The 18260-nt window shown below is 46.6% G+C and overlaps 1 protein-coding gene across 1 annotated transcript in view; it reads left to right on the top strand.

Moving 5' to 3' along the window:
- Positions 1 to 713: 713 nt before the first annotated feature.
- Positions 714 to 18260, top strand: part of LOC137353543 (protein shisa-9-like) — a 105212-nt gene continuing 87665 nt past the window's right edge. The window contains exon 1 of the mRNA XM_068019910.1: positions 714 to 1249. Within this exon, the coding sequence (XP_067876011.1) occupies positions 714 to 1249 (536 nt within the window). The remainder of the gene's footprint in view (positions 1250 to 18260) is intronic.

The raw sequence follows: 18260 nt of genomic DNA, 5'->3' as shown, positions 1-18260 counted from the left end.
ATAAACCATCTTGAGGAGCAAGGGCAAGGGTGAAGAAGACTCACGTTGGGGGCCTCACCCATTTCCCTCAGTGAGCTTCCCTCTCCCTCAATGTATATAAAGTCACACTGACTGTAGCTGTGGAGAAAACAGATGTCCACACCCAGCCCTCCCTGAAAGGAAGCAGCATGTTGATGATAAACTCATAAAAAATAAAAAATCTGATGGTATGACAGGAATAGCTTTTAATAAAATAATGGATCCCCTGTCCAAAGAGAATCGCGGGCAAAATGATTGAGTGCTGTTAGCCATGAATAATCCTGCGTTAGTGGCACTGTGTTTATTGAGTATGATGGTGAGTTGTTATGGGTCTGTGTCTGTCCTGATTCCTACAGGGTTCGAGCAATGATGTGATTTACCGTCTCACCCTCCAGCTCATCGCAACAGCAGATCTGGAGCGTTGGCAGCTGTCCAAGCTTTCTCACACACATACACACACACATTCACGTAAAGAGAAAAGGGCTTCTGGGAGGCTGGCTTGAGTGCTGGACTGTTTTTCGAAGCTGCATGTCACCACATCTGCCATCATCTTCAAAGTTTGCCCGAGCACATTGAGCGTCAACCTTCAAGAAGAGGCAGCTGCCTCTGACTGTACGACATCTCCAACAATTTCCATCGCATCGTCTTCCGAGACTTGACTAATCTCTCAGCGCTTGCTTTGAATGCAAGTCTCAATGGAGTTCCACTTAACGGTTGGGCTTTGGGGTTACTTCTTGTTGGGACAGGTGCTGATCTGGGCCAGTGCGCACAGCGGCAAGGTGGAGCAGTTGGAAGGTGTCGTCGTGCAGTCCGACAATGGCACCAAGATCTCCCCTTCAGAGGACACACCAGGGTCAACGGAGACGCCTCAGATCTCAGATAGGTGTCGAGGCTACTATGACGTGATGGGGCAGTGGGACCCCCCGTTTAACTGCAACGCGGGCACCTACCTTTATTGCTGTGGGACGTGCGGCTACCGGTTCTGCTGTGAGTTTAAGCACGACCGCCTGGACCAGAGCACCTGCACCAACTACGACACGCCGAACTGGGCGAACACCGGAAAGCCCCCTGTGAAAGTAGACGACACCATCGAAGACCCAACGAAGGATAAAACCAACATGATCGTCTACATCATCTGTGGCGTGGTGGCCATTATGGTGCTGGTGGGGATTTTCACCAAACTCGGCTTGGAGAAGGCCCGCAGACCTCAGACGGAGATGAACATGTCCAGGTAAGATCATGTTGTACTTGTCTTTCAGCACAAAATAATTTTTATTCTCAATAAGAGGAAATAAACTTTTCTGATGCAATCAGAAGAGCAACAGGGGCTAGAAGTGACAGTTGCTGTAAATAATGAATGAGCACTTACATGTTCACTTCGCAATACCCGTATCCTGCTCACCAAATTGTTTAGCATGGTTTTCAACAGTGAGCTTGAATTTAACGCTTTCAACTGGACCTTCATGACTGCTTAAGGCCCAGGGATTGCAATCTATTAAAGTTCTACTAATTATTCATGGCACTGTTCACAATGTCCCACTGATGTTCTTCACTGCTAAATGGATGGAGCAGCCCCTGTCCACAGTCAAGCCACATTAAGAAAGAAGACAGAGCGAACTTGCATTTGTATAGTGCCTTAACACATCCATTGGACATCGCAAAGTGCTTCATAGCCGTTGACGTTGCATCCGAGCTGCAGCACCTCCTCGCGTCCGTGATGTTGAAATTTACCCAGTCGTATTTTCATGTTTAGAGTGCCTTTAGTCATTTCTAAGTCCACTGTAGCTGCAAACTGTGTTTTTGTGTCATTTAAGAGTTTTCCCTGACGTGAAATAATGGAATGTTGGGAACACCCGCGGTTTAATTCATGGTGAGCCTGTGTCCCGCTGCACTTTCAGTCTAATTCCTTGTCTTTACACGTCATAGGCTGACATTCAGGGCTGCTTTGTGCTGTCAACTTTTCTAGGGCTGTGTCAGTGTTCTCAAAGCTATTGGTCAGTCTCAACATGTGTGCCAAGGAGAAGCCCAAAGGATTTCTTGCAGGCTTCCTCATGAAACATAGGAGCAGGAGGAGGCCATTCAGCCCTTCAAGCCTGTTCCACCATTCAATCAGGCCATGGCTGATCTGCATCTTAACTCCATCTCCCCAGCATTTATATCCCTTAATACTCTTGCCGAACATAAATCTCAGTTTTGAAATGTTGGAGGAGAGAGTTCCATATTTCCACTACCTTTTGTGTGAACAATTGTTTCCTGATATCACCTCTAGTTCTAATTTTAAGGTTATGCCCCCTTGTTTTGGACTCCCCGGAGGAACTAGTTTCTCCTTGTGTACCATAACAAATCCTTAAATCATCTCAAACACCTCCATTAGATCACATTTGACCAATTCAAGAGAGGTAAGGGGTGAATTTGGTTCTAGTCAGTAGTACGAAACAACATGGTGAATTGGTGGCCTGTCTTATACTGGGTCCGACTTTCTTTTCCATAGAATAAAACAGGGTGCAGTGTTTAGGAGGCCATTTTGTGCTACTGGCGAAGACCCATTTCACTCCCCTCATTCCAGAGGCCTGTGAGCTTGTTGCCCGGCAACTGTCGGGGCCAGGGCCTAAGGAGCTAGGGAGGCTCGATGGGCCTTTTGTGTTTCTATGCTTTTTTTTAAACAAGCTAACTCAATGGCAGTGCAGGCAGGAGCCTGGGGGCTGGCCTGTTGCTGCACTAGCAAGTGGGATCGAGAGATCTACCAGAGTGCAAAAATGCCAACAAATATTAGAAGCAGTATCATCTTATTAATATTAGTTGGCACCACTCACTGCACTCCGACTAACTGCACCAGAAGTTAGTTAGACCACTAATTATTGTTGCCTTGTTTCCATAATGTAAACAGACACCGGAAGATTACTAGTCCATTTTTCCTATTGTGCCTTGTGAAGGGGAGGCTTTAATTATTACCATTACTGAGGTTTTCAGTGAAATTACATCAGCGGCAAAGCAAAGTCCAGAACTCAAGCTGTGGGTTCATGTCTGTCCTTCCCCCGCTTCTGTTTGGCATAGAATGTACAGCACAGATACAGGCCATTCGGTCCAACAGGCCCATGTTAGTGTTTATGATCCACACGAACTTCCTCCCACTCCTCTTCATCTCCCCCTATCAGCATGCCCTTCTATTCCTTCCTCCCTCGTGTGTTTATCTAGTTTCCCCTTAAATGCATCTACGCAATCCACCTCAACCACTCCCTGTAGTAGCGAGTTCCACATTCTCACCACCTTCAAGATGAGAAGAAAAAGACTCGCATTGATATAGCACCTTTCACATCCTCAGGACTTCCCAAAGCACTGTACAACTAATGAGGTACTTTTGGGGTGTAGTAACTTGTAATGTAGGAAACCCGACAGTCAATTTGTGCACAGCAAGCTCCCACAAACAGCAATGTGATAGTGAGCAGATAATCTGTGATTTAGTGACGTTGATTGTGAGATAAAATTTCAACAAGACACTGGCGAGAACTCCTCTAACTTTCTTCTAATAGCGCCATGGGATCTTTTACATTCACCTGAGAGGGCAGTCAGGGCCTTGGTTTAATGTCCTATCCAGAATTCAGTACCTGCGACAGTGCAACACTCCCTCAGCACTGCAACAACAACTTGTATTTATATGGTACCTTTAACATAAAATGTCCCAAGGCACTTCACAAAAGCATTATAAAGCAAAATTTGACACGCGCTACATGAGTTATTAGCACATATGGCCAAAAGCTTGATCAAAGAGATAAGTTTTAAGGAGCATCTTAAAGGAGGAAAGAGAGGCAGAGGTTCAGGGAGCAAATTCCAGAGCTTAGGGCCTAGGCAACTGAAGGCACAGCCACCTGCGGTGGAGCAATTAAAATCGGGGATGCTCAAGAGACCAGAATTAGATGAGTGCATTTGTCTCGGAGGGTTGTGGCCCTGGAGGAGATTGCAAAGGTAGGGAGTGGCAAGGCTGTGGAAGAATTTGGAAACCAGAATGAGAATTTTAAAATCAAGGCATTGCTTGACCGGGAGCCAATGTTGGTCAGCGAGCACAGGGGCGATGGGTGAACGTGACTTGGTGCAAGTAAGACACAGGCAGCAGAGTTTGGATGACCTCAAGTTTATGGAGGGTCGAATGTGGGAGGCCAGCCAGAAGTGCATTGGAATAGCCAAGTCTATATAGGAATAGGAGGATCGAGCAGATGAATGCGTGGCTGAGGTGGTGGTGCAGGAGGGAAGGCTTTAGTTTCCTGGATCACTGGGTCTGTTTCTGGCAAAGGTGGGACCTGTACAGGTTAGATGGGTTGCACCTGAACCGGAACAGAACCAACATCTTTGCTGGGAGGTTTGCTCGTGCTATTGGGGGGGTTCTAAACTAGTTTGGCAGGGGGATGGGATACAGAGTGGAGTTACAGTCGGGGGTGATGCACAGTCAAATATAGAAGAGCAACTGAGTCAGTCTGGAAGGCAGAGCAAATATAGATCTGTTTAGGCACAAGTGAAAACTGCAAGGCTGGATTGCATCTATTTTAATGCAAGGAGTTTTACTAGTAAGGAGATGATTTGAGGGCATTGATTAGCAAATGGCATTATATTATTGCTATCACAGAGACATGGTTGAGGGAGGGGCAGTACTGGCAGCTCAATATTCCAGCATGTAGAATCTTCAGGCGTGACAGGGGAGGGGGTAAAAGAGGAGGTGGCATTGTACTGTTGATCAAGGAGTGAATTACTGCAGTAAGGAGGGATGACATCTTAGAAGGTTCCTCAAATGAGGCCATATGTGTAGAACTTAAAAACAAAAAGGATGGCAATCACTTGGCTGGGAGTGTACTACAGGCCACCAAACAGTCAGGGAGAAATAGAGGAGCAGATATGTAGGCAAATCTGATAGGTGTAAAAATAATAGGGTAATAATAATAGGGGATTTCAACTTCCCCAATATCGACTGGGATAGTCTTAGTGCAAAAGGCTTAAAGGGGGCGGAATTCTTAAAATGTATACAGGAGAGCTTTTTGAGCCAGTGCGTAGAAAGTCCTACCAGAGAAGGGGCAGTACTGGACCTAATCCTAGGGAATGAAGCAGGACAAGTGGTAGAAGTGTCAGTGGGGGAACATTTCGGGGATAGTGACCATAACTCTGTAAGATTTAAGGTAGTTATGGAAAAGGACAAAAATGGACCGAAAATAAAGGTACTGAATTGGGAGAAGGCCGATTTCAATATGATAAAACAGGATCTGGCCAGAATGGACTGGGAGCAGCTACTTGTAGGAAAGCCAACATCAGATCAATGGGAGTCATTCAAAGAGGAAATAGTGAGAGTTTAGAACCAACATGTACCCATTAAGGTGAAGGGTAGGACCAATAAGTCCAGGGAACCCTGGATGTCAACGGATATAGAGGATTGGATCAGGAAAATAAAAGGAGGCTTATGGTAGATTCAGAGTGCTGAAAACAGTGGAGGCACTAGGAGTATAGAAAGTGTAGGGGGGTACTTAAAAAAGAAATTAGGAGAGCGAAGAGGGGACATGAAAAAACACTGGTGGGCAAGATAAAGGAAAATCCTCAGGCGTTTTATGAGTATATTAAGGGCAAGAGGAAAACCAAGGAAAGAGTGGGGCCCATTAGGGACCAAAGTAGCAATCTGTGTGTGGAGCCGCAGGACATGGGTGAGGTTTTAAATGATTACTTTTCATCTGTGTTTACTAGGGAGAAGGGCGATGTAGGTGTAGCGATCAGGGAGGGGGATTGTGATATACTTGAACATATTAGCATTGAAAGGGAGGAAGTATTAGCTGTTTTAGCAGGCTTAAAAGTGGATAAATCCCCAGGTCCAGATGAGATGTATCACAGGCTGTTATGTGAGGCAAGGGAGGAGATTGCAGAGGCTCTGACACAAATTTTCAAATCCTCTCTGACCGGCAGGAGAGGTACCAGAGGTTTGGAGAACGGCAAATGTGGTACCATTATTTAAGAAGGGTAGCAGGGATAAACCAGGTAACTACAGGCTAGTGAGTCTAACATCAGTGGTTGGGAAACTATTGGAAAAAATTCTGAGGGACAGGATTAATCTCCACTTGAAGAGGCAGGGGTTAATCAGTGATAGTCAGCACGGCTTTGTCAGGAAGAGATCGTGTGTGACTAACTTGATTGAATTTTTTGATGCGGTGATGGAATGTGCAGATGAGGGTAAAGCAGTTGATATAATCTATATGGACTTCAGTAAGGTTTTTGATAAATTCCCGCATGGGAGATTGGTTAAGAAGGTAAGAGCCCATGGGATCCAGGGCAATTTGGCAAATTAGATCCAAAATTGGCTTGGTAGCAGGAAACAGAGGGTGATGATCGAGGGTTGTTTTTGCAAGTGGAAGCCTGTGACCAGTGGTGTACCGCAGGGATCGGTGTTGGGACCCTTGCTGTTTGTAGTGTACATTAATGATTTAGACGTAAATATAGGAGGTATGATCAGTAAGTTTGCAGATGACACGAAAATTGGGGGTGTCGTAAATAGTGAGGAGGAAAGCCTTAGATTACAGGACGATATAGATGGGCTGGTAAGATGGGCAGAGCAGTGGCAAATGGAATTTAATCCTGAGAAGTGTGAGGTGATGCATTTTGGGAGGACTAACAAGGCAAGGGAATATACAATGGATGGTAGGACCCTAGGAAGTACTGATGGTCAGAGGGACCTTGGTGTACTTGTCCATAGATCACTGAAGGCAGCAGCACAGATAGATAAGATGGTTAGGAAAGCATATGGGATACTTGCCTTTATTAGCCGAGGCATAGAATATAAGAGCAGGGAGGTTATGATGGAGCTATATAAGATGCTAGTTAGGCCACAGCTGGAGTACTGTGTACCATTCTGGGCACCATGCTATAGGAAGGATGTGATTGCACTGGAGAGGGTGCAGAGGAGATTCACCAGGATGTTGCCTGGGCTGGAGCATTTCAGCTATGAAGAGAGACTGAAAAGGCTAGGGTTGTTTTCCTTAGAGCAGAGAAGGCTGAGGGAAGATATGATTGAGGTATATAAAATTATGATGGGCATTGATAGGTTGGATAGGAAGAAACTTTTTCCCTTAGCGGAGGGGTCAATAACCAGGGGGCATAGATTGAAGGTAAGGAGCGGGAGGTTTAGAGGGGATTTAAGAAAAAGTTTTTTTCACCCAGAGGGTAGTTGGAATCTGGAACGCACTGTCTCAAGAGGTGGTTGAGACAGGAGCCCTCACAACATTTAAGAAGTATTTAGATGAGCACTTAAAATGCCATAGCATACAAGGCTACGGGCCAAGTGCTGGAAAATGGGACTAGAATAGATAGGTGCTTGATGGCCGGCACAGACACGATGGGCCAAAGGGCCTGTTTCTGTGCTGTATAACTCAATGACTCTATGACTCTAGAAGTAACAACGGCATGAATGATGTTCAGCGGCAGGTGAACAAAGTCAGCCGATTCTATGGAGGTGGAGATAGGTGGCCTCAGTGATGGCGCAGATATGTGGTTGGAAGCTCATCTCGGGGTCAAATATGACACCAAGGCTGCAAAGAGTCTGGTTCAGTCTCAGACAGTTGCAAGGGAGAGGGGTAGAGTCGGTAGCTCGGGAATGGAGATTGGAACGGCGACCCAAGGCAACGGCTTCGGTCTTCTCAGTATTTAATTGGAGGAAATTTCTGCTCATCCAGTACTGGATATCAGGCAAGCTGTCTGATAATTTAGTGGAGGTGTCGAGAGAGGTTGTGATGAGGTAGAGCTGGGCGTCGAGGCGGCCAAGGATAGATCCTTGGGGAACACCAGTAGTAATGGTGCGGGAGCGAGAAGAGAGGCTGTTGCAAGTGATACAATGGCTACGATTAGATGGATAAGATTGGAAACAGGCAAGTGCAGTCCCGCCCAGCTGGACAACTGTGGAGAGGCGTTGCACGGGAGTGTCAGCTTAGCCTTTTGTGCTCGGGTACCTGAAGTGGGATTTGAACCCACAGCCTTCAGATTCAGAGGCAAGAGTGCTGGAAAGAAGTCATTAGGTGGCACTCGCATCAAAAAGGAGGAGCTTTACTGGAACAATAAAGAAATGGTGTTATTGAGACTGAAAGGGAAGATCTTCAAGTGACGTCGTTCGATTCCAGTTGCAGCTGGTTTTTGCAGAGGTAGTGGTGGAGCTGGGTAGGGGGGAGGGTTAGGAATAAAGTCTCATTCCATTTTAGACTGTTGACGTGATGCATCACTGCAGGACAGGGAGATTTTGAGACCTGATTTAATGATGCACCTAGTGAGAACCAGCAGTGGAATTCAGAGACAAGCGGCAACAATAACTAGTCTGGAAAATGACCACTTCCACTTAGCAGTCCGGTCACTCGCAGTCGTCTCTTCCCACTTCCCATTAATCACTGGTCAACAGCGACAGTGTTCCCTTGTGGTCAGCTTTAAAAGGAAATGCTTCAGGACCGAGTGAAAGTATGCTTATTCAGCTTTTATTTTGAGCCTTGTTTTCCCAGCTTTCCATGTAGACTGTCCAGGATAATGCAGCTCATTCGATTGCTCCCCTCCCCACACATGCCCCCAAATCACCATCCATTCCCTCCCACTGGCGCACCGTAGCTCCAGTGTGCATCTTCCACAGGATGCATTCGCCGAGGCTCCTTCAGCAACTCCCAAATATTCAAGAAGGACAAGGGCAGCGTCACTGTAACACCATCACCTCCAAGCCACACGCCATTCTGACTTGGAACTATATCACCGTTCCTTCACTGATACTGGGTCAAAATCCTGGAACTCCCTTCCTAACAGCACTGTGGGTGTACTGACACCAGATGGAGTCAAGAAGGCAGCTCACCACCATCTTCTCATGGGCAATTAGAGAGGGGCAATAAATGCTCACCTTGTCAGTGATGCCCACATCCCAAGAATGGATTTAAACAAGTCTACCCCCAAGATGCCAACTTCCCTGGTTTAAATGCAGAGACTTTGTGGGGGGGGTGGGGGGTGGTGGTTAGCGGGGGTTGGAATTTGAACCAATCCCCCAGCGATGGTTGGGGGTTGGGGTTGTTAAGAATGAGAAACCCACATGCCTCAGGTTTGGGGATGTTTGAGTAAGCTGCTCTAGAGAGGTGGGCCTATTGTTTTAACATGTCAGTGAGGTTCCATTCCTCAGCTGTCGAATTGGTTATTGACAGGCTGGGATTCCCCAGGGCTTAGGAAACCCATCAGTTGAAGGGAGGCAGCCATTGCTGGATGCAGCAGGTAAGTGTTTATCCAATGCAGCTTGTATGGCCCAGGCGGAGCAGGAGTGCAGCCCTCTGCAGGCCAACCATCTTCTCACCCTCTCTGTTGTGCTCTGAGCCCACCCACCAGTCTTCTCGCTTGATAGGGACCATCCCCGGTGGTTTAACATTGCAGCTGCATGACCACACCTTTAACTTATTAATTTGCACTATGAGTCAGTAGATGTTTTTAATCACCACACTATGCTTGAGTACTGCACTGCAGCCTTAGTCTGGAGTAGGTACACAAGTCTCTAGAGTGGGATTTGGACCCATGACTTTCCTGACACAGGCACCAAAGGGCTACTCATTGAGCCACCTTGTGCATTTGCTTAATTCCACGCTCGGCAATCATTTATCAGGCGAGCAATTGGTGGAAATGTCAAATTACCTTCAGACGTGCCCTAGAACGCTCGACTTGGAACCTGAGCCAGCATTTAAGAATAATCAATGGGAGGACTCTTCCACAGAGCGCAGGAGACAGCCGTGCGAGCAATGCAGGTGCAAACAACACTGGCATCCAGCAATCGGGTTGTCACGAGCTGGGCCTATTCCATGTCATTGAGCCCAGCTCAGTTACCATGCACGTACTTCACATTTTATTTTTCAACATCTTCTCTGCTCTGTTTAATATCCAGAAACAACATTCACAGGCGTGTGTGTGTGTGTATGGGGATTGAGGGAGGATGAATTGGCTTTAAATATAATGTGTTTTGCAGAATGTTGGCTGTTGGACATCTGGGATAGTCTACCTTGTGTGAGGAGAGGGTCTTCGGGACTCTGTAGAGAAGACATTGATTGCTGGGATGTCATTTCCTGATCTCCCGTTTTGCCCCTTCCTCTTTTGAAGACCCTGGGAAACAGCCCAAGGGCACCGACTATTCTTTGCTGCCTCATCAAAGTGGCCATTCTCCATCAAGGCCACTGGAGAAACCTGAATTTTTAAAAAAATCCCTCTTCCAATTTATTTTGTTTATTTTACTCAATGCATTGTTGCTGTCGACTGGCATAAACACTGGCATGGACTTAATGTGCTGGAAACACTCTGTTACTTGGTTGAAGAAATGGGCCCGAATTCAGGGAAGGGTGGGGGAAGACGAGTTGTTTGCCTGAATCAATTTCTCTCTTCAAGGATGAGGGCTCCCAACCCTGTTATACCAATTTCTGTTTAACCTCACACCTGATTTACTCTCCGATCTCCAGTCCTCTCCTCCTATCCTTGAGTATGATCTGCATTGCCTGAGCTATTCTTTCGGTCAAGGATGAGATAGATTGTTGGGATAAAGGGACAATGGGATCGAGAAGGAAATTGAAGTTGAGGCAGAAATTCAGCCATGATTATATTGAATGATAGAACAGGCTCAAGGGGCCGAATGGCCCACTCCTGCTTCTATTTCTTAAATTCCTATGTTTCTTTAATGCCTCCATGATGAAAAACTCCTCTTGATCATCTAATAATCTGCTGCTTTTCCTTTAAGCAGGTTCCAGGAGCGTAGGAACTGGAGGAGGCCATTCAGCCCCTCGTGCCCATTCTGCCATTCAATCAGATCATGGTTCATTGGTACCTCAACTCCATTGACCTGCTGATGCCCCATAGCCCTTGACCCAACACTAATCTATCAATGAGACATGAGGCGAGGTCAGGGCCGGTCTCAGATATGATGCCCTCTGTGCCAATGGTCGCTCTCTGAGCATGAAGGCTAGCCACCTGGGTGAGGTACTGGAGAGCTGGCAGTCTCTCTTTGAAGCTGTGCTCACCAGAAGGCAGCACTTTCAGAGGAGAGACCATGGGCTGAATTTACAGCTCGCCGACGTCCGGCCTCGAGGTGGGGAGTGGACCAGAAAATTATTCTGCCACAGACCTCGATCCCAGGAAGACCCCATATTGCCAGTGGTGGTAGGACCTCGTGGCGGTGCCCCCGCTGCCCGGTGACAGGAGCCCAATTTACATCTGTAAAATAATTTACATGCCTGAATTAATGACGGTTACACTCCTGCCGTCCGTCCCGGACCAATACAGGGGCGGCACAGTGGCGCAGTGGTTAGCACCGCAGCCTCACAGCTCCAGCAACCCGGGTTCAATTCTGGGTACTTCCTGTGTGGAGTTTTCAAGTTCTCCCTGTGTCTGCGTGGGTTTCCTCCGGGTGCTCCGGTTTCCTCCCACATGCCAAAGACTTGCAGGTTGATAGGTTAATTGGCCATTATAAATTGCCCCTAGTATAGGTAGGTGGTAGGGAAATATAGGGACAGGTGGGGATGTGGTAGGAATATGGAATTAGTGTAGGATTAGTATGGATGGGTGGTTGATGGTCGGCACAGACTCGGTGGGCTGAAGGGCCTGTTTCAGTGCTGTATCACTAAACTAAAAATATTGGTGCCTGTGACCGGCACTGCTGCGTCTTCAGATCCCTGTCCAGGGATCTGAGGCAGAACTGGGAGGAGGGGGGAGGAACGTTCTTCAGTGCTGGGGTGGGGTGGGGTGGGGGGGGCACAGCGTCAGTGATTTCATTGGTGTAGGGGATGGTGGAAAGGGGTGAAGATTAAAGTTTATGAACTTTGATGGGGGAAGGTCAGGTGGGCAAGGGAAGTGTTTTGCGGGGGAGAGAGAAAGTAATTAATTTTATGGTTATTAGGGTAGTGGGAGAGAGGCAATTTAAATGGATCTAATTTTTTAAATTGCTTTTACCTTTAAAAATTTAAATTGAATGGCAAGGCTCGTAGCCCTTTAAAAATGGCGTCAGCCCCTGCACAAAGGCTGCTGATGTCATTGCCGGTGATGGACTGCCCACCTCCATGTCTTCGGGTGGGCGGTCTGCCCCGGCCATTTAAATGAGCCGCTGCGCTGAATATCGTGGTGACTCAGCGACATGCGGTCCGCGTGGGTAGACCGCCATTGTTTATGTCCGCCACCGATTTTGGCGGCGGCAATGTAAAATGCAGCCCCACGTATGAGGGGAGAGATGCCGTGTTGCAACTCAGACTGCAGCTGCAGTCATGCAGGAGATGGGAAGTCGAGTGGTGCAATGCAGATCCTCGACACGCTGAGCCCAGCTATTCCGAGCATCAATCGGTCACCTCTCCACAGAAAATGGCAGCGTTTTCACCTCAGTCTACTCATTTTTCAAGATGAAGAGAAGATGTTTCCACTTGTAAGAGAGACTAGTACAAGGAGGGTTAAAGGCCCGCTACCCAACCCGTACCCAACGGGACCCGACATCATGTGTCGCGTTCAGGTCGGATCGAGCCGCTCTTCCGGGTCTGGCCTTCGAGCTCGGGCCAAGTCCAGGTCGGACACACACAGCAAGAATTGCAGGTAACTGTTAAAGGTTAAAAACTTACCTGAGCTGGGAGTCCGGCACTTCAAAGAAGGAAACTCTGAGTCTGCGCAGTGAGCGTCTCTATGACGTCATCACACTCATGCTGCAGCTTCCTGAAGACTGGGAGTCACAAGCTAAGTAAAGGGAACATTCCGGTATTCGGGTCGGGTTGGGCGTGGGGGGAAAATGGAAGGACTCGGGCAGCGTCGGGCTCGGTTCCGGGTCGGGTTTTGTTTTGTGACTTGAGCAGGCCTTTAAAGGAGGGTATAAACATAAGACAGTCATGAATAAATCCAATAAGGAATTCAGGAGAAACTTCTTCAGTGAAGTTGAGGTTGAGGTGAGTAGCATAGATGTATTTAAGAGGAAGCTCGATAAACATGACAGAGAAAGGAATAGAAGGATGTTCTGATAAAGTGAGATAAAGAGGGAAGGGCGGAGGCTCATGTGGAGCATAAACACTGGCATAGACCCGGTAGGCTGAATGGCCTGTTTCACTGCTGTACGTTTGGTGTAATCTATCTCCCGTTGGATGGTTATGCTGCAATAGAGATATCAAGAAATAGCAAACACTGGAGATTGGAAGTTAAAAACAAAATGCTGGAAGTATTCAGCAGGTGAGTCAGTCTCTGGTAAAAGAAAAGACAAATTCACGTTTTGGACATAGATCATCATCACAACTGGCGCACTTCTGACAAAGTGTCCATAGCTGAGATGACAAAGAAAAGGAAGATAAAATGACTGGCTATTATAAGTGAGGTGAGAGCCACAGCCCTTGACATCAAGGCAACATTTGACCAAGTAAGGCATCAAGGAGCTTTGGCAAAATTGAAGTCAGTGGGAATCGGGGGGGGGGGGGGGGGGTGGGGAAACTCCCCACCTGATTGGTGTACCTAGCACAAAGGAAGACAGTTGTGGTTGCTGCTGGCCAATTATCTCAACACCAGTCCATCACTGCAGGAGTTCCTCAGGGCAGTGTCCTCGACCCAACCATCTTCAGCTGCTTCATCGATGACATTCCCTCCATCATAAGGTCCAAAGTGGGGATGTTTGCTAAAGATTGCACAGCGTTCAGTACATTTGCAACTCCTCAGATACTGAAGCAGTCCATATGCAGCAAGACCGGGACAATATTTAGGCTTAGGCTGATAATGGCAAGTAACATTTGTGCAACATAAGTGCCAGGCAATGACCATCTCCAATGAGAGAGAGAATCTAACCATTTCCCCTTGACATTCAATGGCATTGCCATTACTTAATTCCCCATCATCAACATCCTGGGGTTACTGTTGACCAGAAAGCTAACTGGACCAGCCATATTAATACTATGGTTACAAGAGCAGGTCAGAGACTGGGAATTCTGCGGTGAGTAACTCACCTCCTGACTCCCCAAGCCTGTCTACCATCTACAAGGCACAAGTCAGGCGCATGATGGAATACTCTCCACTTGTCTGGATGGGTGCAGCTCCAACAACACTCAAGAAGCTCGACACCATCCAGGACAAAGCAGCCCGCTTGATTAGCACCCCATCCACCACCTTAAACATTCACTCCCTCCACCACCGATGCACAGTGGCAGCAGTGTGTACCATTTATAAGATGTTCTGCAGCAACTCACCAAGATTCCTTCGACAACACCTACCAAATCCATGACCTCTGCCACCTAGAAGGACAAGGGCAGCAGTTGCACGGGAACACCACCATCTGCCAGTTCCCCTCCAACTCACACACCATCCTGACTTGGAACTATATCGCCGTTCCTTCACTGTCGCTGGGTCAAAAACCTAGAACTCCCTTCCTACCAACACTACGGGTCTACCTACCCCACATGGAGTGCAGTGGTTCAAGAAGGCGGCTCACCGCGAGGGCAGTTAGGAATGGGCAGCAAATGCTGGCTTTATCAATGTCACTCACATTCCACGAGCAAATAAAAAATACCCTGGGAGAACGCAACTCTACACTAACCAATCCTGTGCTGGGTTGTTGGCATTCAGTCACCATCTAGCTACAGCATGGTCCTGCTGGCCACCTTAGACTTCTGTGTTCCTATGGAAACTCAAGGCAGTTTCCAATAGCAACGGTGTGTTTCTGACATACAGGCAACGTTACAAGGTGAGCGTGTATGCCCTGTGAATGATATGACAGCAAAAGAAGTACGCCAACAAGGATGATCTCAGCTCAAGCTGTGCATTGGCACGGTGATTGAGAACAACACACTGCATTCTACTTGATCCCTGGTTGCGAGCAGCAAACTGAGGCAGGTGTGTCAACAACCTGTAAGAAGTGTTCCTAGGTAGCATTGACATCTTCCTGCTGCCTCACTGATAGAAGAGGGTGGGTGGATCAGTCTTCTGCATTCACAGCACCTCCCCTCCCATGAGGATGTTACACGGATTACTCCAAGTTAGTTATGAAAGAATTTGTATTTATAATGTGTCTTTCATGACCTCAGGATATCCCAAAGCACTTTACAGCCAATGACATGCATTTGAAGTGTGGTCACTGTTGTAATGTAGCAAACACAATTTGCGCACAGCAAGCTCCCACAAACATCAACGTGATAATGACCAGATAATCTGTTTTTGTGATGTTTATTGAGGGATAAATATCGGCCAGGACACCGGAGATGACTCCCCTGCCCTCCTTCAAAATAGTGCCCTGGAATCCTTTACACCCAACTGAGAGAATCTCATCGGAAAGATAGCACCTCTGACACTGCAGCACTCCCTCGGTACTGCACTCGAGTGTCGCCTTACTTTGTGCTCAAGTCTCTGATGTTGTACACATGATGAATGAATATGTGCTTTTCAAGATCCCAATAGTGAATGGGAAAGGGTTTGATCCTTTGGAATTCTATTCAACAAGAGCAAATGGGAAGAATCTGTTGGAATTCTGTCTTTGGATCGAGTATGTGTTTAACTGACATCGTCAAAGATTTTCTCATTAGTACGTTAAACTTACCAACAATAGAGCAGAAGTTCCAGGACACTAGGATAGTCAGGGATCCGTGTCCCAGTGCAACCAATAAACCCATAGTTCTTATATGTTTTTCCAATATGCCCATTACCAGGAAGAAAAGAAGAAAATGGATGACCAATAGAATGGGATGGATGCAGTTGACCTATGCAGAATGTGTAAGGACAGCACAGGACAGACAGAGGTGGAGATCCATGACCGTCAACCTTCTGGGAAGAAGATGACTCCAACGAACACATGAATTATCAGGATCTTTTAAACAATCATTTAAACAAGAAGTTCACTCTTCACTCAGTAATACTGTTTATCATTTAATATTTCTGTTTATAGCAGTTGTGAAGCCTCTTATTAATGTGTCATGGTCCACTAGTTTCCTTTCTCTTTGCGTGTTTCGGTCTTACTTTTGTTTTCCTCTTGCCTTTGCTTTCGTACAGCAGCTGTTCATCATTCTGCCATTCACACCTCCTCTACGCGCATCTTTTGTTTCTTTACTTGTCCCATTGCCCCTCCCTTTGGCCCTGCATCACCAACTCTTTGGTCATATGATCTCTCCTGTCCTTCACCCTATCACAGACCTTCCCTTCTGTTTTTCCTTTCCCCATCTTCCGCCTCTTTAACTTGCTTAAGACCGATTACATTTCTAACTTTTCCCAGTTCTGATGAAACGTTAACTCTGTTTCTCTCTCTTGAGATGTTGCCAGACCTGCTGAGCATTTCCAGTATTTTCAGCTTTTTACTTAGATCAGTCCTGGCTTTAAACACCCACAGAAGAATGTCTGCGGAGTTATTTATATTGGCATCCAGAAGGCATTTGATAAAGTCCTGCATAAGAGACTGTTAGCTAAAGTGGAAGCTCATGGAATTGAAGACAAATTATTCACCGAGTTAGGAAATTGACTGAGTGGAAGGAGACAGAGAGTAGGGATGTTGGCCAGGTACTCTAATTGGCAGCATGTGACTAGTGGCGTCTCACAAGGGTCTGTGTTTGGGCCTCAGCTATTCACTGTATTTATAAAACTGTATTTATTAACAATTTAATGGGATAGAAAACCACAGATCCAAGTTTGCCAATTACACAAAGATAAGTGTCCTGGGTCAAGGTTGCGAGGACCATCCGATTGCATTGGTTCGGGAATGCTCTTCATGTTGCATTGATATTGATATATGTTCACAGGCAGGAGTAGGCAAGTTAAAAAGGCATGTATCCAAATTTGCTGATGACGCAAAGTAGATGACATTCCAAGCAATGTAGATGGAAGTGTAACATTACAAGAAGATGGTGATTGGTTCCGAAGAAGAGTCACTGACCCGAAACGTTAACTCTGCTTCTCTTTCCACAGATGCTGCCAGACCTGCTGAGTGGTTCCAGCATTTCTTGTTTTTACATTGGTGATTGGTTAAGTGGGCAAAATGGCTTAAGCTATACAAAGCCCTGGTTAGACTACACCTGGAGTTATTGTGAGCAGGTCTGGGTATCTCTTGTCCTTGGAGGGAGTGCAGTGAAGATTTACCAGAATGATAACTGGGCCCCAAGGGTTAAATTACACAAACTAGGGTTGTAGTCCCTGGAATTTAAAAGGTTAATGGGTGATTTGATGAAAGTTTTGAAGATATTAAGGGGAAGAGATAAGGTCAAGAAAAGCTATTTCTGTTGGTTGGGGAGTCTAGGACCAGGGGACATGGTCTAAAAATTAGAGTCAGACCTTTTAGGACTGAAATTAGGAAACATTTCTGGTGGAAGTTTGGAACTTTCTTCCACAAACAGCAAGTTATGCAAGATCAGTTGTTAACTTTAAATCTGAGATTGCTCGACTTTTGTTAACCAAAGGTATTAGGGATATGGGACAAAGGAGGGTATACGGAGCTAGGATGCAGTTCAGCCATTCTGTCATTGAATGGCAGACCAGGCTCGAAGTGCTGAATGCCTTCTCCTGTTCCTGTGTCCTATCTTCCAATTTTAATACGTGATGACTTAGGGGCATCTAGTGTACTCCTAGAAAATATTGACACACTTCCAGGAACCGCCTGCAAATATTGACACACTCCAAGGGATCTCCTACATATATTGACATACTCCAGGAGACCCCCCTGCAAATACTAAAACACTCCTGGGACCCCCTTCAAACATTAACATTCTCCCAGGGACCTCCTGCGAATAATGACACACTCCAGAGAACCCCCCCCCCCGCCTCTCCCGCAACCCTGTAAATATTGACACACTTCCGTGACCCCCTACAAATATCGACATACTCCCGGGAACCCCCCTGTAACTATTACCTGCAGCGGTTCAAGAAGGCAACTCACCACCACCTTCTCAAGGGCAATTAGGGATGGGCAATAAATGCTGGCCTTGCCAGTGACGCCCACATCTCTTGAATGAATGAATGAAAGAAAATATCGACACACTCCCATGGACCTCCCTGTAAATAAGACAATGGCATAGTGGTAATGTCACTGAACTAGTAATCAAGAGACCTAGGCTAATGCCCTGGGGACATGGGTTCAAATCCCACAGTGGCAGCTGGTGGAATTTAAATTCAGTTAATTAATGGAAATATGGAATTCAAAGCTAGTCTCAGTAATGGTGCCATGAAACTATCATCGATTGTCACAAAAACCCATCTGGTTCACGGATGTCCTTTAGGGAAGGAAATCTGCTGTCTCTACCTGGTCTGGCCAA

Source organism: Heterodontus francisci, chromosome 41, assembly GCF_036365525.1.
Source record: "Heterodontus francisci isolate sHetFra1 chromosome 41, sHetFra1.hap1, whole genome shotgun sequence".
NCBI classification, from domain to species: Eukaryota; Metazoa; Chordata; class Chondrichthyes; order Heterodontiformes; family Heterodontidae; genus Heterodontus; species Heterodontus francisci.
This window is presented reverse-complemented; position numbering and strand designations above follow the sequence as displayed.